Here is a 19499-nt window from a genome sequence, read left to right as displayed (position 1 = left end):
TGGCACCAGCACCAGGCGCAGAGCCCGGTGCTGGTTTTAAAAATACGGGGGATCCCCTGTCAATTTTTTCCCCGCATTTTTAGAACCAGGACCAGCTCGAAGAGCCCGAGGCTGGTTATGCTTTGGAGGGGGGACCCCACGCCATTTTTTTTATGATTTTACCGTTCCAGCATTAAAAAAAAAATTTTCAAAAAATAATATTTTAAAAAATATATAAATAATATTTGTGCCTCCAAAAAAAAAAAAAAAAAGTACCTAATCCCTTCTAATATAAATAGATCTGCTATTCCCCCCCCCAAAAAAAACACAAAAAAAAACATGTTTAAAATTTTTTTATTTGTTTTCACCCTCCAAAGTGTGGCGGATTGAAAATGACGAATTTGCTGTCTAAAAGCCCTGCTGTCGAATTTCCAAACTTGAATTGAATATGCTTTGGTCGAATTGCAGCACTTGTATCATTGCAGAAAAGTCGAATTTGCAAAAATTCGAATTTCAAAAAGTCGAATTTTGAAAGTCCGTTTTTTGGTCGGAAAGCACTGAATTGCATAGGCGATTTTTTTTTTTTGGTCGAAAATGACCCGAAATTCGACAATTTCGGGAATTCGACCGCAATTGCATATACCCCTAAGTGTCGGTATGCCGGCTGTCGGGATTCCGGCGCCGGTATACTGTGCGACGGGATCCCGACAGCCGGCTTACTGAAGACCACACACACACACACACACAGTACCAGTCAAAAATTTGGACACACCTTCTCATTCAATTAATACTGAAGACATCAAAACTATGAAAGAACACATGGAATTATGTTGTAAACAAGAAAGTGGTAAACAAATCAAAATATGTTTTATATTTTATATTTCTCAAAGTAGCCCCCTTTTGCTTTGATAACAGTTTTGCACACTCTTGACATTCTCTCAATCAGCTTCTTGAGGTAGTCTCCTGGAATGGTTTTCCAACAGTCTTGAAGGAGTTCCCAGAGGTGCTGAGCACTTGTTGGCTGCTTTTCCATCACTCTGCGGTCCAACTCATCCCAAACCATCTCAATTGGGTTTAGGATCAGGTGATAGTTTAACACTTTTTTGTTTACAACATAATTCCATATGTGTTCTTTCATAGTTTTGATGTCTTCAGTATTAATCTACAATGTAGAAAATAATTAAAAACCATTGAATGAGAAGGTGTGTCCAAACTTTTGACTGGTATTGTATATATAGCGAAACCTCTCACTCACTCACTGACTGATTACTAATTCTCTTACTTCCCAATACGTTAGGAAGCTAAAATTTAACATAGGTATTCTTCAGGTAGGAAATAGTAAAACCACATAGTTAGGGGAGGTTTATTAAAATTCTGAGAGGATGAAAAGGGGGTTGACATGATGTCATTACCGATGCATGTCTTGCGCCCAAATGGACAATCGGATCAAAATTTGGATTTAATCTCCAGTGTGTAGAATTTAATAAATTGCAAAAATGGATGGACCCACTGGCTGAAATGATCGGCCAACCCGGAGGATCTACCAAGGATAGGGTATTGTGGATGCTATACTGTCATGAAATATTTTTAGAGTTTACTTACAAATATAAACCAAAATGTGGAAAAATAAGAATTTACTTACCGATAATTCTATTTCTCGGAGTCCGTAGTGGATGCTGGGGTTCCTGAAAGGACCATGGGGAATAGCGGCTCCGCAGGAGACAGGGCACAAAAGTAAAGCTTTTACAGGTCAGGTGGTGTGTACTGGCTCCTCCCCCTATGACCCTCCTCCAGACTCCAGTTAGGTACCGTGCCCGGACGAGCGTACACAATAAGGGAGGATTTTGAATCCCGGGTAAGACTCATACCAGCCACACCAATCACACCGTACAACTTGTGATCTAAACCCAGTTAACAGTATGATAACAGAGGAGCCTCTGAAAGATGGCTTCCTAAACAATAACCCGAATTAGTTAACAATAACTATGTACAAGTATTGCAGATAATCCGCACTTGGGATGGGCGCCCAGCATCCACTACGGACTCCGAGAAATAGAATTATCGGTAAGTAAATTCTTATTTTCTCTATCGTCCTAAGTGGATGCTGGGGTTCCTGAAAGGACCATGGGGATTATACCAAAGCTCCCAAACGGGCGGGAGAGTGCGGATGACTCTGCAGCACCGAATGAGAGAACTCCAGGTCCTCCTTTGCCAGGGTATCAAATTTGTAAAAATTTACAAACGTGTTCTCCCCTGACCACGTAGCTGCTCGGCAGAGTTGTAATGCCGAGACCCCTCGGGCAGCCGCCCAAGATGAGCCCACCTTCCTTGCGGAATGGGCCTTAACAGATTTAGGCTGTGGCAGGCCTGCCACAGAATGTACAAGTTGAATTTTGTTACAAATCCAACGAGCAATCGACTGCTTAGAAGCAGGTGCACCCAACTTGTTGGGTGCATACAGTATAAACAGCGAGTCAGATTTTCTGACTCCAGCCGTCCTTTAAATGTATATTTTTAAGGCTCTGACAACGTCCAACAACTTGGAGTCCTTCAAGTCGTCTGTAGCCGCAGGCACTACAATAGGCTGGTTCAGGTGAAACGCTGATACCACCTTAGGGAGAAAATGCGGACGCGTCCGCAGCTCTGCCCTATGTCGAATGGAAAATTAAATAAGGGCTTTTATAAAACAAAGCCGCCAGTTCAGATACTCTCCCGGCCGAAGCCAGGGCCAGTAACATAGTCACTTTCCATGTGAGATATTTCAAATCCACATTCTTTAGTGGTTCAAACCAATTGGATTTGAGGAAATCTAAAACTACATTTAGATCCCACGGTGCCACCTTAGGCACCCCAGGAGGCTGTATATGCAGTACTCCTTTGATAAAAATCTGGATCTCAGGGACTGAGGCCAATTCTTTTTGGAAGAATATTGATAGGGCCGAAATTTGAACCTTAATAGATCCCAATTTGAGACCCATAGACAATCCTGATTGCAGGAAATGTAGGAAAACGACCCAGTTGAAATTCCTCCATCGGAGCACTCCGCTGCTCGCACCACGCAACATATTTTCGCCAAATACGGCGATAATGCTTCGCGGTGACTTCCTTCCTTGCCTTTATCAAGGTAGGAATGACTTCTTCTGGAATGCCTTTTCCTTTTAGGATCTGGCATTCAAACGCCATGCCGTCAAACGCAGCCGCGGTAAGTCTTGAAAAAGACAAGGACCCTGCTGAAGCAGGTCCCTTCTCAGAAGTAGAGGCCACGGATCGTCCGTGACCATCTCTTGAAGTTCCGGGTACCAAGTCCTTCTTGGCCAATCCGGAGACACTAGTCTTACTCCTCTTTGCCGTATAATCCTCAATACCTTTGGTATGAGAGGCAGAGGAGGAAACACATATACGGACTGGTACACCCAAGGTGTTACCAACGCGTCCACAGCTATTGCCTGCGGATCTCTTGACCTGGCGCAATAACTGTCCAGTGTCTTGTTGAGGCGAGACGCCATCATGTCCACCATTGGTTTTACCCAACGGTTTAATAGCATGTGGAAAACTTCTGGATGAAGTACCCACTCTCCCGGGTGAAGGTCGTGTCTGCTGAGGAAGTCTGCTTCCCAGTTGTCCACGCCCGGGATGAATACTGCTGACAGTGCTATCACGTGATTCTCCGCCCAGCGAAGGATCCTGGCAGCTTCTGCCATTCTGTTTCTTGTGCCGCCCTGTCTGTTTACATGGGCGACTGCCGTGATGTTGTCCGACTGGATCAACACCGGTCTTCCTTGAAGCAGAGGTTCCGCCTGGCTTAGAGCATTGTAGATTGCTCTTAGTTCCAGAATGCTTATGTGAAGAGACTTTTTCAGGCTCGACCACACTCCCTGGAAATTTCTTCCCTGTGTGACTGCTCCCCAGCCTCTCAGGCTGGCATCCGTGGTCACCAGGATCCAATCCTGCATGCCGAATCTGCGGCCCTCCAATAGATGAGCCTCCTGCAACCACCACAGAAGGGATACCCTTGTCCTCGGCGACAGGGTTATCCGCAGGTGCATCTGAAGATGCGACCCTGACCATTTGTCCAACAGATCCCTTTGCATGGAATCTGCCGAAAGGGATTGCTTCGTAAGAAGCTACCATTTTTTCCCAGGACTCTTGTGCATTGATGTACAGACACCTTTCCTGGTTTTAGGAGGTTCCTGACCAGGTCAGATAACTCCTTGGCTTTTTCTTCGGGAAGAAAAACCTTTTTCTGAACTGTGTCCAGAATCATCCCCAGGAACAGCAGACGAGTTGTCGGCATTAATTGGGATTTTGGAATATTCAGAATCCATCCGTGCTGCTTTAGCACCTCTTGAGATAGTGCTAAACCCATCTCTAGCTGTTCTCTGGACCTTGTCCTTATTAGGAGATCGTCCAAGTATGGGATAATTAATACGCCTTTTCTTCGAAGAAGAAATATTATCTAGGCCATTACCTTTGTAAAGACCCGAGGTGCCGTGGACAAACCAAACGGCAGCGTCTGAAACTGATAGTGACAGTTTTGTACAACGAACCTGAGGTACCCCTGGTGTGAGGGGTAATTGGAACGTGGAGATACGCATCCTTGATGTCCAAGGATACCATAAAGTCCCCTTCTTCCAGGTTCGCTATCACTGCTCTGAGTGACTCCATCTTGAACTTGAACTTCTTTATGTACAGGTTCAAGGACTTCAGATTTAGAATAGGCCTTACCGAGCCATCCGGCTTCGGTACCACAAAAAGAGTGGAATAATACCCCTTCCCTTGTTGTAGAAGAGGTACCTTGACTATCACCTGCTGAGAATACAGCTTGTGAATGGCTTCCAAAACCGTCTCCCTTTCTGAGGGGGATGTTGGTAAAGCCGACTTCAGGAAACGGCGAGGTGGCTCTGTCTCTAATTTCAACCTGTACCCCTGAGATATTATCTGCAGGATCCAGGGATTTACCTGCGAGTGAGCCCACTGCGCGCTGTAATTTTTGAGACGACCGCCTACCGCCCCCAAGTCAGCTTGCGAAGCCCCAGCGTCATGCTGAGGCTTTTGTAGAAGCCGGGGAGGGCTTCTGTTCCTGGGAAGGAGCTGCCTGTTGCTGTCTCTTCCCTCGTCCTCTGCCTCGTGGCAGATATGAATAGCCCTTTGCTCTCTTATTTTTAAAGGAACGAAAAGGCTGCGGTTGAAAAGTCGGTGCCTTTTTTCTGTTGGGGAGTGACTTGAGGTAGAAAGGTGGATTTCCCGGCCGTAGCCGTGGCCACCAAATCCGATAGACCGACCCCAAATAACTCCTCTACGCATCGCCTGTCCACTGTCGTGTCCATAAAGCTCTTCTGGCCGAAATGGACATAGCACTTACCCGTGATGCCAGTGTGCAGATATCTCTCTGTGCATCACGCATATAAAGAAATGCATCCTTTATTTGTTCTAACGACAGTAAAATATTGTCCCCGTCCAGGGTATCAATATTTTCGATCAGGGACTCTGACCAAACTACCCCAGCACTGCACATCCAGGCAGTCGCAATAGCTGGTCGTAGTATAACACCTGCATGTGTGTATATACCTTTTTGGATATTTTCCATCCTCCTATCTGATGGATCTTTAAGTGCGGCCGTCTCAGGAGAGGGTAACGCCACTTGTTTTGATAAGCGTGTTAGCGCTTTGTCCACCCTAGGAGGTGTTTCCCAGCGCTCCCTAACCTCTGGCGGGAAAGGGTATAAAGCCAATAACTTCTTTGAAATTAGCAGTTTTTTATCGGGGCACCCCACGCTTCATCACACACGTCATTTAATTCTTCTGATTCGGTAAAAACTACTGGTAGTTTTTTCACACCCCACATAATACCCTGTTTAGTGGTACCTGTAGTATCAGCTAAATGTAACATCTCCTTTATTGCCAAAATCATATAACGTGTGGCCCTACTGGAAAATACGGTTGATTCGTCACCTTCACCACCGGAATCAGTGCCTGTGTCTGGGTCTGTGTCGACCGACTGAGGCAAGGGGCGTTTTACAGCCCCTGACGGTGTTTGAGGCGCCTGGACAGGCACTAATTGAGTGTCCGGCCGCCTCATGTCGGCAAACGACTGCTTAAGCGAGTTGACGCTATCCCGTAATTCCACAAATAAAGGCATCCATTCTGGTGTCGACCCCCTAGGAGGTGACATCCTCATATTTGGCAATTGCTCCGCCTGCACACCAATAACGTCCTCATACATGTCGACACACACGTACCGACACACAGCAGACACACAGGGAATGCTCTATACGAAGACAGGACCCACTAGCCCTTTGGGGAGACAGAGGGAGAGTCTGCCAGCACACACCAAAAAGCGCTATATATGACAGGGATAGCCTTATGATTAAGTGCTCCCTTATAGCTGCTTTTATATTGATATATTGCCATTTATTTTGCCCCCCCTCTCTGTTATACCCTGTTTCTGTAGTGCAGTGCAGGGGAGAGACCTGGGAGCCTTCCTGACCAGCGGAGCTGTGACAGAAAATGGCGCCGTGTGCTGATGAGATAGGCCCCGCCCCTTTTCCGGCGGGCTCGTCTCCCGCTATTTAGTACATTTAGGCAGGGGTAAATATCTCCATATAGCCTCTGGGGCTATATGTGAGGTATTTTTAGCCTTTTTAAAGGTTTTCATTTGCCTCCCAGGGCGCCCCCCTCCCAGCGCCCTGCACCCTCAGTGACTGCCGTGTGAAGTGTGCTGAGAGGAAAATGGCGCACAGCTGCAGTGCTGTGCGCTACCTTAAGAAGACTGCAGGAGTCTTCAGCCGCCGATTCTGGACCTCTTCTTGCTTCAGCATCTGTGAGGGGGCCGGCGGCGTGGCTCCGGTGACCATCCAGGCTGTACCTGTGATCGTCCCTCTGGAGCTTCATGTCCAGTAGCCAAGAAGCCAATCCATCCTGCACGCAGGTGAGTTCACTTCTTCTCCCCTCTGTCCCTCGTTGCAGTGATCCTGTTGCCAGCAGGAATCACTGTAAAATAAAAAACCTAAGCTAAACTCTCTAAGCAGCTCTTTATGAGAGCCACCTAGAATTGCACCCTTCTCGGCCGGGCACAAAAATCTAACTGGAGTCTGGAGGAGGGTCATAGGGGGAGGAGCCAGTACACACCACCTGACCTGTAAAAGCTTTACTTTTGTGCCCTGTCTCCTGCGGAGCCGCTATTCCCCATGGTCCTTTCAGGAACCCCAGCATCCACTTAGGACGATAGAGAAATAAGTAAAATACACGTGAAGGTTTTAAAATAGTGCTGCATCCACATATTTGAAGTTTATATCCAGCAAAACCATAAACTAACGTTCTTCCAGACCCGGAATCACTGCTCGCAAGGATTCCATCTTGAATTTTAAGACCTTTAGGTAAGGGTTCAAGGATTTTAGATTCAAAAGTGGCACTAGAACAATGACTTGGCACTCGACCAACTTCAGGATGGCCTGTTGCAGTGTAACTCACGTATCCTCCAAAACTGGCAAACTTGAGTTGAAAAATCGGTGGGGAGGAACACTGTCAAACTCTAGCTTGTAGCCCTGAGAAATTAGATCCCTTACCCAGGCATCCTGGCAAGAGCTTTCCCAGATACATCTGAAGTGACGCAACCGAGCTCCCACCTCAAGATTCCCTCGGGGTGGGGGGACACAGTTATGCCGATGCCTTGGTGGAAGCAGAACTGGTGCTTTGTTCCTGAGAACCGGCAGCGGCTGTTTTTCTTGTCTTGCCTCTGGTGCCTCTTGCAGCATTTGAGGTGCCTGTGGCTTTTGACCTAAATCTAGCGGTCCGAAAGGACTGTAAAGATGGCCCTGGGTAGGAGTGCCTGGCTGGTGGGGCCCCAGATAGGAAAAAAGTGGATTTCCCTGCAGTAGCCTTTGAAATCCACGTATCCAACTTGACCCCGAATAACCACTCACCTGAGAAAGGAAGCGCCACCACACTGCGCTTAGAATCTGTGTCAGCTATCCACTTACGGAGCCACAAAGCTCTGCGCGCAGACACTGCCATGGCAGTAGTTCTTGCATTAATAGCACCTATCTCCTTGATAGAGTCACACAGGACACGTGCAGTATCCTGAATGTGTTTAACCAGTGTAACCATATTCACCAGAGGCATATCCCCAGCAAGGACCTCTTGAATCTGGCCCACCCAGGTGTGAATGGTATGTGTCTTCCAGCAACCTACAACAGATCTTTGTGATACACCAGCTGCTGTGTAAATAGATTTTAATGTAGTCTCTATTTTCCTATCCCCAGGGTCCTTTAAGGTAGAGGTGCCATGGACCGGTAATACCACTTTTTTAGATAGTTGTGAGACAGATACGTCCACAGCAGGGGGGTCTCCCCAATGTTTCCTGCCTTCAGGGATAAATAGGAAGGTGCTTATAAAGCGTTTTGTCACCTGGAATCTTTTATCAGGGGTTTTCCAGGCTGACTTAAACATGTCTAGTTCCTTAGAATCAGGGAAGGTGACGCTAACGTTCTTTTGTGAAGAGAATGACTGCTGTACTGCAGCATCTTCTGCTGGGATTTCTAACATCCCTTATAGCAAGAATGAGGGGTTCAATCGCATGTGCCGGTGATGGATCCTCTGAAACAGGTTCCAGCTCTTTTCCTCCTCCAGACCCTCTCCATCAGATTCCGATAGTAAGTCAGGCAGCCCACGCGTATGTGGCCCTGAACTAGGGAGAGGGGTCTGTTGGCCATCTGCCTTTGCAGCCAGATCTGCTACAGCCTGCTGCAGCTGCTGTGCCTTTTGACTATTAGCAGAGAACTGAAAAGGACATGTCCACCATCATAGATTTTATAAAAACTAACCAGGAAGGCTCTTGAACCTCGTCCCCAGCTGCCTCACTAACTTGGGAGGACTGGCTACATTGTTCACATGAGAGGGAACCAGCCACTGAGGGGGGAGAATCTGGTATTACATACCATGCATAATTGGTGTTTTACCATGTTTATAGGAGACAAAAACATTCACACAAAACCACACACACACACACACACACACACACACACACACACGTATATAGCATGCCTGCCCAGACTGGAATGTGAGTAGGAGACCCAGAGAGAAAAGTACCAGCACACCAAGCCTAGCAGACTCAGTAAGACTGCAGGCTGTATATTACACAGAGTGCGGTGTAAACACCGGAGCTTATCCCTTTCAGTATACTATATTTTTCTGTATACTAGTGGCTCTCCCCCTTACTAACACCCCTGTACCAGATTTCTGCGTATCTGGAGTGTCACTGGAGGAGCTGTGTGCCATCCTGCTGCTGCCGGAAGCAGAGGAAGCCGCTGGTCCAGCTCTGAGTAAGCTCCGCCCCCTGTAATGGCGCCGGAGCTATGCATCTTTTTTATACTGGCAAATGTCTCCTGTGGTGGCAAGTGTAGTAAAATTACCTGTTTGCACCAAACCGCTGGCCAGTCTACACAGGGGGCCATGGGACACCCCCAGGGAGGGTCCATATGCCACCCCTGTGATCGTGCCGCACCAAGAACCGGGCCGCCCCCCCCCCCCCTCGTGGGGCCCTCGGTGTGTGCTCACCACCCAGTATGTCCGAGGAGACGGACCTACTTTGAGAGAAGGATATAGAAAAAGGAAAGTGGTGAGATTTCGAAAAAGCACATCCATAACAAGAGGAAAGCCATGCTATCCAAAACTTGAAAACAGTAACAGCAACAGCTGAACCAAACAACATTACTTAACCAAGTAACAGTGCAGGAAGAACGAAGCACCAGGCGGGCACCCAGTGTCCCCTACAGACTACGAGAAAAGGATTTACCGGTAGTTAATTAAAATCCTATTTTCTCTTACGTCCTAGGGGATACTAGGAATCTATTTAGTACCATGGGGAAGTACCAAAGCTCCCAAACTGGGTGGGAAAGTGCTGAGGTTCCTGCAGAACTGACTGACCTAACTGAAGGTCCTCAGAGGCCAGAGGCCAAAGTATCGAACTTTGCAAACGTGTTCGAACCTGGATAAGTAGCTGCTCGGCAGAGCTGTAAAGCCAAGATATACCAGCCAGCCGCCCAAGAAGAACCCACTGACCTAGTAGAGTGGGCCTGTACAGAATTTGAAACTGGCAAGCCTGCCGTGGAATAAGCCTGCTGGATAGTGAGCCTGATCCAACGTGCATTTAACTGCTTTGAAACAGGACACCCAATTTTATTGGGATCATAGAGAACGAACAGCGAGTCCGATTTCCTCTGACGAGCTGTCCTCTTTACATACACCTTCAAAGCCCTCACAACATCCAAGGACTTTGAAGTAGCAGGTGTGTCCGTAACAACCTGAACCACAATAGGTTGGTTTATGTGAAACGCGGACACCACCTTAGGAAGAAATTGCTGACGAGTCCCGAGTTCAGCTCTGTCCTCATGAAAAATTAGGTAGGGGCTCTTGTAAGACAACGCCCCCAACTCCGACACACGTCTTGCTGAAGCCAAGGCCAACAGTGTGACGGTCTTCCATGTAAGGTACTTTACGTCAACCTCCTGTAACGGTTCAAACCAGTTCGACTGGAGGAACTGCAGCACCAAATTGAGATCCCAAGGTGCCGTGGGAGGCACAAAGGGAGGTTGGATGTGCAGAACACCTTTCAAAATGTCTGGACCTCAGGAAGAGATTCCAATTATTTCTGAAAGAAAAAAAATAGATAATCTGGACTTTTATGGAGCCCAGACGTAGGCCCACATCCACTCCCAACTGCAGAAAAAGCAGGAAACGTCCCAGATGGAATTCTACCGCAGGATATGGTCTGCTCTCACACCAAGAGAAGTATTTCTTCCAGATACGGTGGTAATGTTTAGAAGTTACCCCCTTCCTCGCTTGGATCATAGTCGGGATGACCTTATCAGGAATCCATCTCCTGGCTAGAATCAGCTGTTCAACTTCCATGTCGTTAAATGTAGCCGCGGTAAGTCTTAATAGATGAATAGGCCCTGTTGCAGAAGATCCTTGCGAAGAGGTAGAGGCCACGGATCTTCGAGCAGCATCTCGAGAATATCCGCATACCAGCCTTCGTGGCTTCGGAGCAATGAGTATTGCTTGAACCTTTTCCCTTTTTATTCTTTTTAGAATTATTGGGATCAGAGGAAGTGGAGGAAACATGTACACCAGCTGGTAGACCCACGGAGTTGTCAGAGCGTCTACGGCCACTGTTTGTGGGTCTCTTGACCTGGAACAATACCGCTTGAGCTTCTTGTTGAGTCAAGAGGCCATCATGTCGATCTGTGGATATCCCCACCGACATGTCAACAACCGGAACAGGTCCGGGTGAAGGCCCCACTCCCCTGGCTGCAGGTTGTGTCTGCTGAGGAAGTCTGCTTCCCAGTTTTCTACTCCTGGAATCAAGACCTCCGACAACGCCACGGCTTGGTTTTCCACCAAGTGGAGAATTCTTGACACCTGACATTGCGGCTCTGCTTTTCATTCCGCCCTGTCGGTTTATGTACGTCACTGCTGTCACATTGTCCGACTGGACCTGAATGGCCTGATTCTGAAGAAGAGATGAGGCCTGCAGAAGGGTGTTGTATATAGCCCTGAGTTCCAGGATGTTTATTGGAAGGACGACTTCCTGACTTGACCATCTTCCCTTAAACTCCACCCCCTGGGTGACTGCTCCCCAAAGTCTGAGGCTTGCGTCTGTGGTTAGCAGAATCCAATTCTGAATCCCGAACCTCCGACCCTCGACTAGGCGAGGTCTGTAGCCACCACAGAAGGGAGATCCTGGCTGTTGGTGACAGATGGATCCTCTGGTGCATGTGAAGATGCGATCCGGACCATTTGTCCAACAGATCTAGCTGGAAGGTCCTCGCATGAAACCTTCTGTGCTGAAGTGCCTTGTTAGAGGCCACCATTTTCCCCAGAAGGTGAATGCACAAATGCACGAGATACGGGTTGGCGTCAGGACAGGATCACCACTCTCAGAGGACTCCATCTTGAATTTGAACACTCGTAAGTACGGGTTCAATTACTTGAGGTTCAGAATCGGTCTTACCGAACAGTCCGGTTTCTGTACTGCTAACAAGCTGGAATGGTATCCCTTGTTTTGTAAATGAGGTGGAACTGGAATAATGACCTGGGCCTGTATCAGTTTTTGAATGGCGTCCTGTAAAAGTTATACTTGCCTCTTGTGAAACTGGTAAGCCTGACCTAAAGAATCTGTGAAGTGGGAGCTCCTGGATCTCCAGTCTGTAACCCTGGGGAAAAAAATCTATGACCCAGGGATCCTGGCATGATCTTGTCCAGATGTGACTGAAGAATTTTAGCCAGGCTCCCACCTGCCAGTCTTCCTGGCATTGCGGTCCACCATCATGCTGAAAGTTTTGAGGAAGCAGAGCTTGAGCCCTGTTCCTGTGAATTGGCAGTTGCTGGTTTGCGTGGTTTACCTCTAGCGCCTCTAGTGGCGGTAGATAAACCTCTGGGTTTGCCCCTAAACTTGGCAGACCAGTAGGCACTTCCTAGCTGGGTGAAATGCAGTAGGAAGGTATGTGGACTTACCAGCAGTAGCTTTGGAGATCCATGTGTCTAATTCATCTCCAAATAAGGCCTCGCCTGTGAAAGGTAGGCCTTCCACACGTTTCCTGGAGTCCGCATCCGCAGTCCACTGGCGTAGCCATAGACCCCTGCGTGGCGACACTGCCATATCTGCAGTACATGCATTAAGCAAGCCTATTTCTTTTATGGCTTCTACCATAAAGTTTGCAGAGTCCAGTATATGTTGCAGGAGCAAAACAATCCCCCCTCGAGGTAAGGTATCTAACCCCTCAATTCGGTTACCCGACCATTTAGCAATGGCTCGCGTAATTAACCCACATGCTATAGTGGGTCTCTGTGCCACCCCCACAGCTGTATTCAAAGATTAGAGCGTAGTCTCAATTTTGCGATCAGCTGCGTCTTTTAGGGAGGCTGCACCCGGGACAAGCAATACAAATTTTCCGTGAGAGCCTGGAAACCGATACATCCACCATCGGTGGATTCTCCCATTTTTTCCTATCTTCAGGAGGAAAAAGGAAAAGATGATAACCGTCTAGGGATTTTAAATTACTTATCTGGATTAAGCCACGTTTCTTCAAACAGGGTATTTCGTTCCTTTGACACAGGAAAAGTGGCTGAGGATTTCTTCTTTATATTGAAATAAGATTCCTCACTCTCCTCTCACTTTATCAGGGATAATCAGATTATCTGATAGCTTCTATGAGAGCCTCTATTCCATGCGACAGAGTACCCTCCCCCACCTCTGAGTTCACCTTACCCTCCTCCATTTCTGACCCCAGACTGCAGGATATGGACCAAAGTACATTTTTGCGGACAAATAGCAGGGGACTGAGATGCTGATTTGGGTACCGAGTCCTTTTTCATGAACTCAGTCATAGACTGTCTTAAGTATTGCGTCTTTCTCATTCCGAGATAACTTAGTAGAAATGGAGGAAATCATTCTCCTAATGGAGTCCAGCCATGCTGGTTCAGCCCCACTAGCCTGGGAAGGGATACTACACTGAGTACACCCTAGTGAACCCCCTGGAGAAGAGGAACACTGTGCTTTACATGAAACACACTCTTTGCTTGACATACTGTAACAGTGACAGCACACAAAGGAAAATGTTAAATGTACAATTAACCCACAAAGAGCCCTTCCAGGGAGAAAGAGAGATTATGGAACCAGCACACGGCGCCCTAATTGCTAATGCCAAGTTTAGCTGGGTGGCAGACTAAATACCTAGATTGGGGACTTAGTACACTAATAATCGCTTCCCCCGTTATGACCCCCTGGTTCTGTTTGGAGGAGCTGCGCGTCCCTGTTAGTCAGCGTCTGTGTCAGCTGCAGTAGGGAAAATGGCGCCTGTGAGCTGCTGGATCCGCTCATAGTCTTCTTTATACTAGCTGTTATATGCATAAAATGAAGACAGATTCCTTTTATGGCTTTGATGCCAGTCTGGGTACTGTGTCCGCTATGTAGCGTCTGTGTCCGTAAACAGTCTGGAGACAAAGTCCACCCCGTTTAGAAGCCGTGCATCTCTGTACCCTCATGCTGCCATAATGGCCAGCGACCTGCTAACCGGGATGCCGGCTTAGTACTCACCATTCTTCTGGCTCTATTAGAGGTGGCGGTGTGCTGCGGAAATGTACACTCGACATGGTGGGGCTTGCGAATAGTTCCCTCGGGAGCTAGCGTCCTGTCAGCGGGAAACGGGACCATTAACCTTGAGACAGGTTGGGACGTTTCCCCCACCCCCTAAGTCCCACAAAGCAGGCAGACTGGTGCCATCTAGTCCTGCCTGAAAATAACAAACTTAGAAAATAAATGCAGAAAACTCTTCAGGAGCTTCCAGAGACGTGACCGGCTCCTCCGGGCGCATTTTCTAAACTGAGTCTGGTAGGAGGGGCATAAAGGGAGGAGCCAGCACAACTAGTCAAACTTCTATAGAGCCCATGGCTCCTAGTGGACCAGTCTATACCCCATGGTACTAAATGGATTCCCAGTATCCCCTAGGATGTAAGAGAAATTACTGTTTTAAGCAATTTACATAATTAATCCGGGTGGTCTTCAGTATGCCGGCGGTCGGGCTCCCGGCGACCAGCATACCGGCGCCGGGAGCCCGACAGCCGGCATACCGACACTTATTCTCCCTCGTGGGGGTCCACGACCCCCCTTGATGGAGAATAAAATAGTGTGGCGAGCGCAGCGAGCCCGCAAGGGGCCTATTTGCGCTCGCCACACTGTCGGTAAGACGGAGGTCGGGCTCCCGGCGCCGGTATGCTGGTCGCCGGGAGCCCGGCCGCCGGCATATTGTAGTGAACCCAATTAATCCTATAGAGTACTTCACGTAGCTCAAAGCATGCATTCATTTATACTGCAATACCAAGATCCAAGTCTTTGGGCATGAACATCTGCTTTTAGGGTATTCCCATCAATAAGTATTGACATCAAATCATATTATTATTAAATTTATTTGTTACTTAGACAACCAGTGAAATAAAGTGATATGTACCTGCACTGAAGAAGGGGGAGATCTCATTGGTGCATATTGAGGTTGTTACATTTGAAAGGAGTTCATTTTAATCTCAGGACATTTAAGAAACTTTTTCTGGGGATTCAGACTACTCTCTTGAAGTAGCAATTTTGTTGATGGGGAGAAACACAAAAGGCTGCATATTTGTTTAGATGCCAACTTATAGTCCTAAGGTCTTAATGCTGATCCAGCAACAGATTGCTTAAAGTTGATCCACAGTGCCCAATTCTGATGCACCTCTGTTGGAAAGCATGGTGTGCACAGGAAGCCATGACTGGAAGATCAATGTGGAAAGATAAATATATACACAAGCATAGAGAGCTAGTTTGATAAAAGCAGAGCAATGTGTCAAAAAGACTTTCCATGTTCCATGCTCCACATTCCCCCTTCATAATCACTTTAGATCTTAAAGTTCCCCTACAGAATGAGCACATAAAGAACAGAGGGGCGAAGTGGTCATACAAATAGATGAATGAGTGGCAAATGTCAAAAAAGGAATTGAGTATTAGATGGTGGTGCGAGTTGGGGTACTTGGCTGACGAAGACCCAAAGTTTTGCACAACCAGCCAGCAAAGTCAACTTCCTGGATTTCAGCACGTTTTATAAATGTATGTGTCTGTGAAAATAAAAAGAAAGTTTTTTTGCGTTAAATGTGTGTAATAAAACAAAAATCACTTGGACAGCAATGTGTTACACTGCTCACCAACAAATTAAACATAACTCACCATCAGCATTTTCAGGTCCGCTCGTTCAGCTGGATTCTTTATCAGACTGGATGAAGAAGAAAAAAAAAGGTAGCAAAAAACTGGAGACGGAGCGGATATGGCACATAGATCCATAAACTTATTTTGATATATATTAAACTAATGTGTTTGTAACTTCAGGAGTACTGAGATACATCCTTTGAAATGTTTATAAATGAAATCCCAAAACTAAAAGTATTTTTATTATTAATAATATTATTATTACTAACAGATTCTTATATAGTACAACAAATTCCGTTGCACTTTACAAATGGAAACAACAGTGATAAAACAATACTGGGTAATAACACTCAGAGGCAGGAAAATGAGTAGTTATGGTAGACTTACCGTCAATAACTATTTCTCCACAGTATCCACAGCATAACAGTGGGATATAAGGTAGCACCAGCGGAATGGCACCAAACGATCGAAGCGTTCGGCCTCACAGAATGCAACAAGCCAGTTTCCTATATTCCTGCCTCCTGGCTCAGGCAATTCAGTTATTTCCCAAAGCTCAAGGCAGGAGCATCATAGAGAGCCATAATCAGGCGAGAACACCACATACACACACTTCCACACAAGAGGGAAGAGCTTAGTAAGTGTAAGGATCCTCAAATCAGGTGCGTCAGTGTGGGATTCCTGTGGATACTGTGGACTTCGGAGAAATAGAGTTATCGACTAAGTCTATCATACCTACTTATGTCTCCTGCAGGGTCCACAGATTATCCACAGGATAACATTGGGATGTCCCAAAGCAATATTAGTGGAGGGGATGCTCCTGATTGGACAGGAGAATCCTTCGCCCGAATGCAGCGTCCTGAGAGGCAAAGGTATCAAAGGCATAATGTCTAATGAATGTCTTAATGGAAACCCATGTGGCTGCCTTACATATCTTTCAGCTGAGGCACCACGTTGTGCTGCCCATGAAGGACCTACCTTACGAGTAAAGTGAGCAGAGACATTAGCCGGAATAGGGAGATCAGCTTGAGAGTATGCTTCTGAAATAGTCATCCAAAGTCACATCGCCAGTGTCTGCTTGTCAGCAGGCCATCCTCTCTTGTAAAATCTGTAGAGAATGAAGAGAGTGTCTTTCTTTCTGATGGCACTGGTACGATCCATGTAGTTCCTTAATGCAAGGACTACGTTCAACGATGCATTTCCTGCAGAGAAGTCTGGTCCCTGATAAGCTGGAACAATCTCTTCATTAAGATGTAATTTAGAGATCACCTTAGAAAGATAAGCAGATCTAGTTCAGAGAACTGCTCTATCTGGATGAAATATCAGAAAAGGAGGGCGACATGATAACACCCCTAAATCTGGGACTCTTCTAGCTGAGGCAGTTGCCAGTAGAAAGAAAACTTTTGCTGGCTACCATTTCAAATCCACTTTATACAGTGGTTCAAATGGGGCAACTTTAAAATGCCCTAAGGACAATTTCTAGATCCCAGGGGACTGTAGGGGAAACAAAAGAAGGCTGAATGTGAAGCATTCCTTGAAGAAAAAAAAAGAAATACGAACATCCTGTAGGTTAGCAATTTTCCTTTTGAAACCATACAGTTAGTGCCGAGACTAGTACTTTCAAGGAATATAGACCTAGATCTTTAGCCATTCCTGCTTGAAGGAATGCAAGAACTCTTGAAACTCTAAGACCTCGGGTCATAATTCCTGGTAGTGCACCACTGAATATAAGCATGCCATAACTGGTAATCAATGCGAGCCGAGGATGGTTTCCTTGCCTTGGCCTAAGCATTGTTTAAATAACCTGTTGTGAAAATCTTTTTGCTTTCAGGATGGATGACTCAAAAGCCACGCCGTCAAAGACAGCCAATCCAGGTGTTTGTAATGATAAGGACCCTGACACAATAGATCTGGACGCTGAGGCAGTAGAAACAGAATATCCCCGGACAGCCAGATCTGTTTACCAATGAATTCTGGGCCATGCCAGAGATATTAGTATCACTACACCCTTTCCTGGTTTGATTTTCCAAATCAACCTGGGCAACAGGTAATTGGCCAGATGAAACACCCATCTCACTGACAGATCATCCACAAAGATCGCTTTGAGATCCTTTGTCCTTAACCCATATGCAGGAACTTTGTTGTTCTGACAAGAAGCCTTGGAGGTCTACGGCAGCCCCCACATGTCTACCAGAATCTGGAAGACTTCTGGGTGTAAGGCCTATTTGATAACATTAATGGCATGTCGACTGAGAAAATCTGCTTCCCAGTTTTGGACTCCCGGAACGAACACTGCGGACAAGTCCGGATGATGAAGTTCTGCCCACCTTAATGCGCGGCTTACTTCCTTCATTGCCTTTTGGCTGCGACTTCCTCCCTGATAATTGAGGTACGCTACTGCCGTCGCATTGTCCCAGTGAATCTGAACCAGTTTTTCTTGAAGTATGTTGTTTGCCTGAGTGAACGCCATACATATGGCCTGAAGTTCCAATATATTTATTGGCAGGCAACTTTCTTCCTTGGTTCACTACCCCCTGGAAGCAACACTTTTCTGACCCTGCTCCCCAGCCCTGAAGACTGGCATCCGTTGTCATAATCTCCCATTCCTATATCCAAAAGGGTCATCCTTTGTCCAGATGGAATGTCTGTAGCCACCAGGCCAACGACCTCCGTACTTCCTGAGGAAAGACCATAGTCTGGGTTTTTATCGTCTGATGTAGTCCATTCCATCTGAAAAGCATCAGATGCTGAAGGGGCCTCCAGTGGAATTAAGTATATTCCACCGTGTCGAACGTTAATACCATAGATCCCATCACTCGCATTGATGCATGAATGGATACTTTTCGACTGTGTAGTAGCTCCTGAATCCTTGTCTGTATTATGGATTATTTTGTTCAGAGGTATGAAAACTCTGAAGCCTGGAATGCAATACAGCCCCAAGGTGCATCATGTGTTGTGACGGAACCAGGGAGGACTTTGCTTAATTTCTGAGCCATAGTCTTTGTAAATAGGCTATTGTCATTTGTAGATGGCACTGGAGAATTTCCAGAGATTGAGTCAGGATTAACAGGTTGTCCAGCTATGGGAAAATCCTTATCCCCTGACAAAAGAGATAGGCCGCCATCACCACCATAATGTTGGTGACCTTCTTGTAACTGTAACCAGTCTAAATGGTAGGGCCTGACACTGAAAATTTTGCCAGAGGATAGCAACCCTGAGATAGCACTGATGGGACAGTGCTATATAGGTACATGTAGGTAAGCATCCTGGATATCTAGAGATACCATAAAATCCTCCAGCTCCAAGGCCAAGCCAATAATACGTAAAGTCTCCATGTGAAACCGAGGCATCCAAATGTACCTGTTCAGAGTTTTGAGATTGACAATGGTCCGGTATGACCCATTCGGTTTCTGTACTAGAACACAGGTTGGAATAGAAACATTGTCCCTGCTGAGCAGGATGAACCGGTACTATCACCCCTGATTGTAACAACTTCTGAACTGCCTCCTGTAAAGCCCTGGCCTTCGTTTCCATTGAAGACGGGCTGGTACAAACAAACCTTGCGGAGGGTGTTTCTTGAAGGCAAACGCATCACCATATGATATCGCTTTTTGCGCCCAGGCATCTGGGGTGGTTTGCTGCCAGTTCTGTGCAAAATAAAAGAAGACTGCCTCCCACCATGGGATTCCCCAGGTGGAGGCCTGTGCCATCAGGCAGATGGCTTATATTCTGGTTTAGAAGCAGGCTGATTAGGACTGTTTGCTGTAACCCTTTCCTTTTGCTTCTCCTTGGGT

At 46.7% G+C, this 19499-nt stretch overlaps 1 protein-coding gene across 5 annotated transcripts in view; it reads right to left on the bottom strand.

Annotated features, from left to right (window-relative positions):
• Positions 1-14923: 14923 nt before the first annotated feature.
• The window catches only part of MAP2K2 (mitogen-activated protein kinase kinase 2), a 162377-nt gene continuing 157801 nt past the window's right edge, over positions 14924-19499 (bottom strand). For all 5 annotated transcript variants that reach the window (XM_063914867.1, XM_063914866.1, XM_063914865.1 and 2 more), the window contains exons 10-11: positions 15730-15775; positions 14924-15620 (exon numbers count right to left, since the gene is read on the bottom strand). In XM_063914867.1, coding sequence (XP_063770937.1) covers positions 15510-15620; positions 15730-15775 — 157 coding nt within the window. In that variant the 3' untranslated portion in view covers positions 14924-15509. The remainder of the gene's footprint in view (positions 15621-15729; positions 15776-19499) is intronic.

The sequence above is a fragment of the Pseudophryne corroboree genome, chromosome 1 (genome assembly GCF_028390025.1).
Source record: "Pseudophryne corroboree isolate aPseCor3 chromosome 1, aPseCor3.hap2, whole genome shotgun sequence".
In the NCBI taxonomy this organism is placed as follows: domain Eukaryota; kingdom Metazoa; phylum Chordata; class Amphibia; order Anura; family Myobatrachidae; genus Pseudophryne; species Pseudophryne corroboree.
Note: the sequence above shows the minus strand (reverse complement) of the source record. Positions and strands in the feature narration are given on the sequence as shown.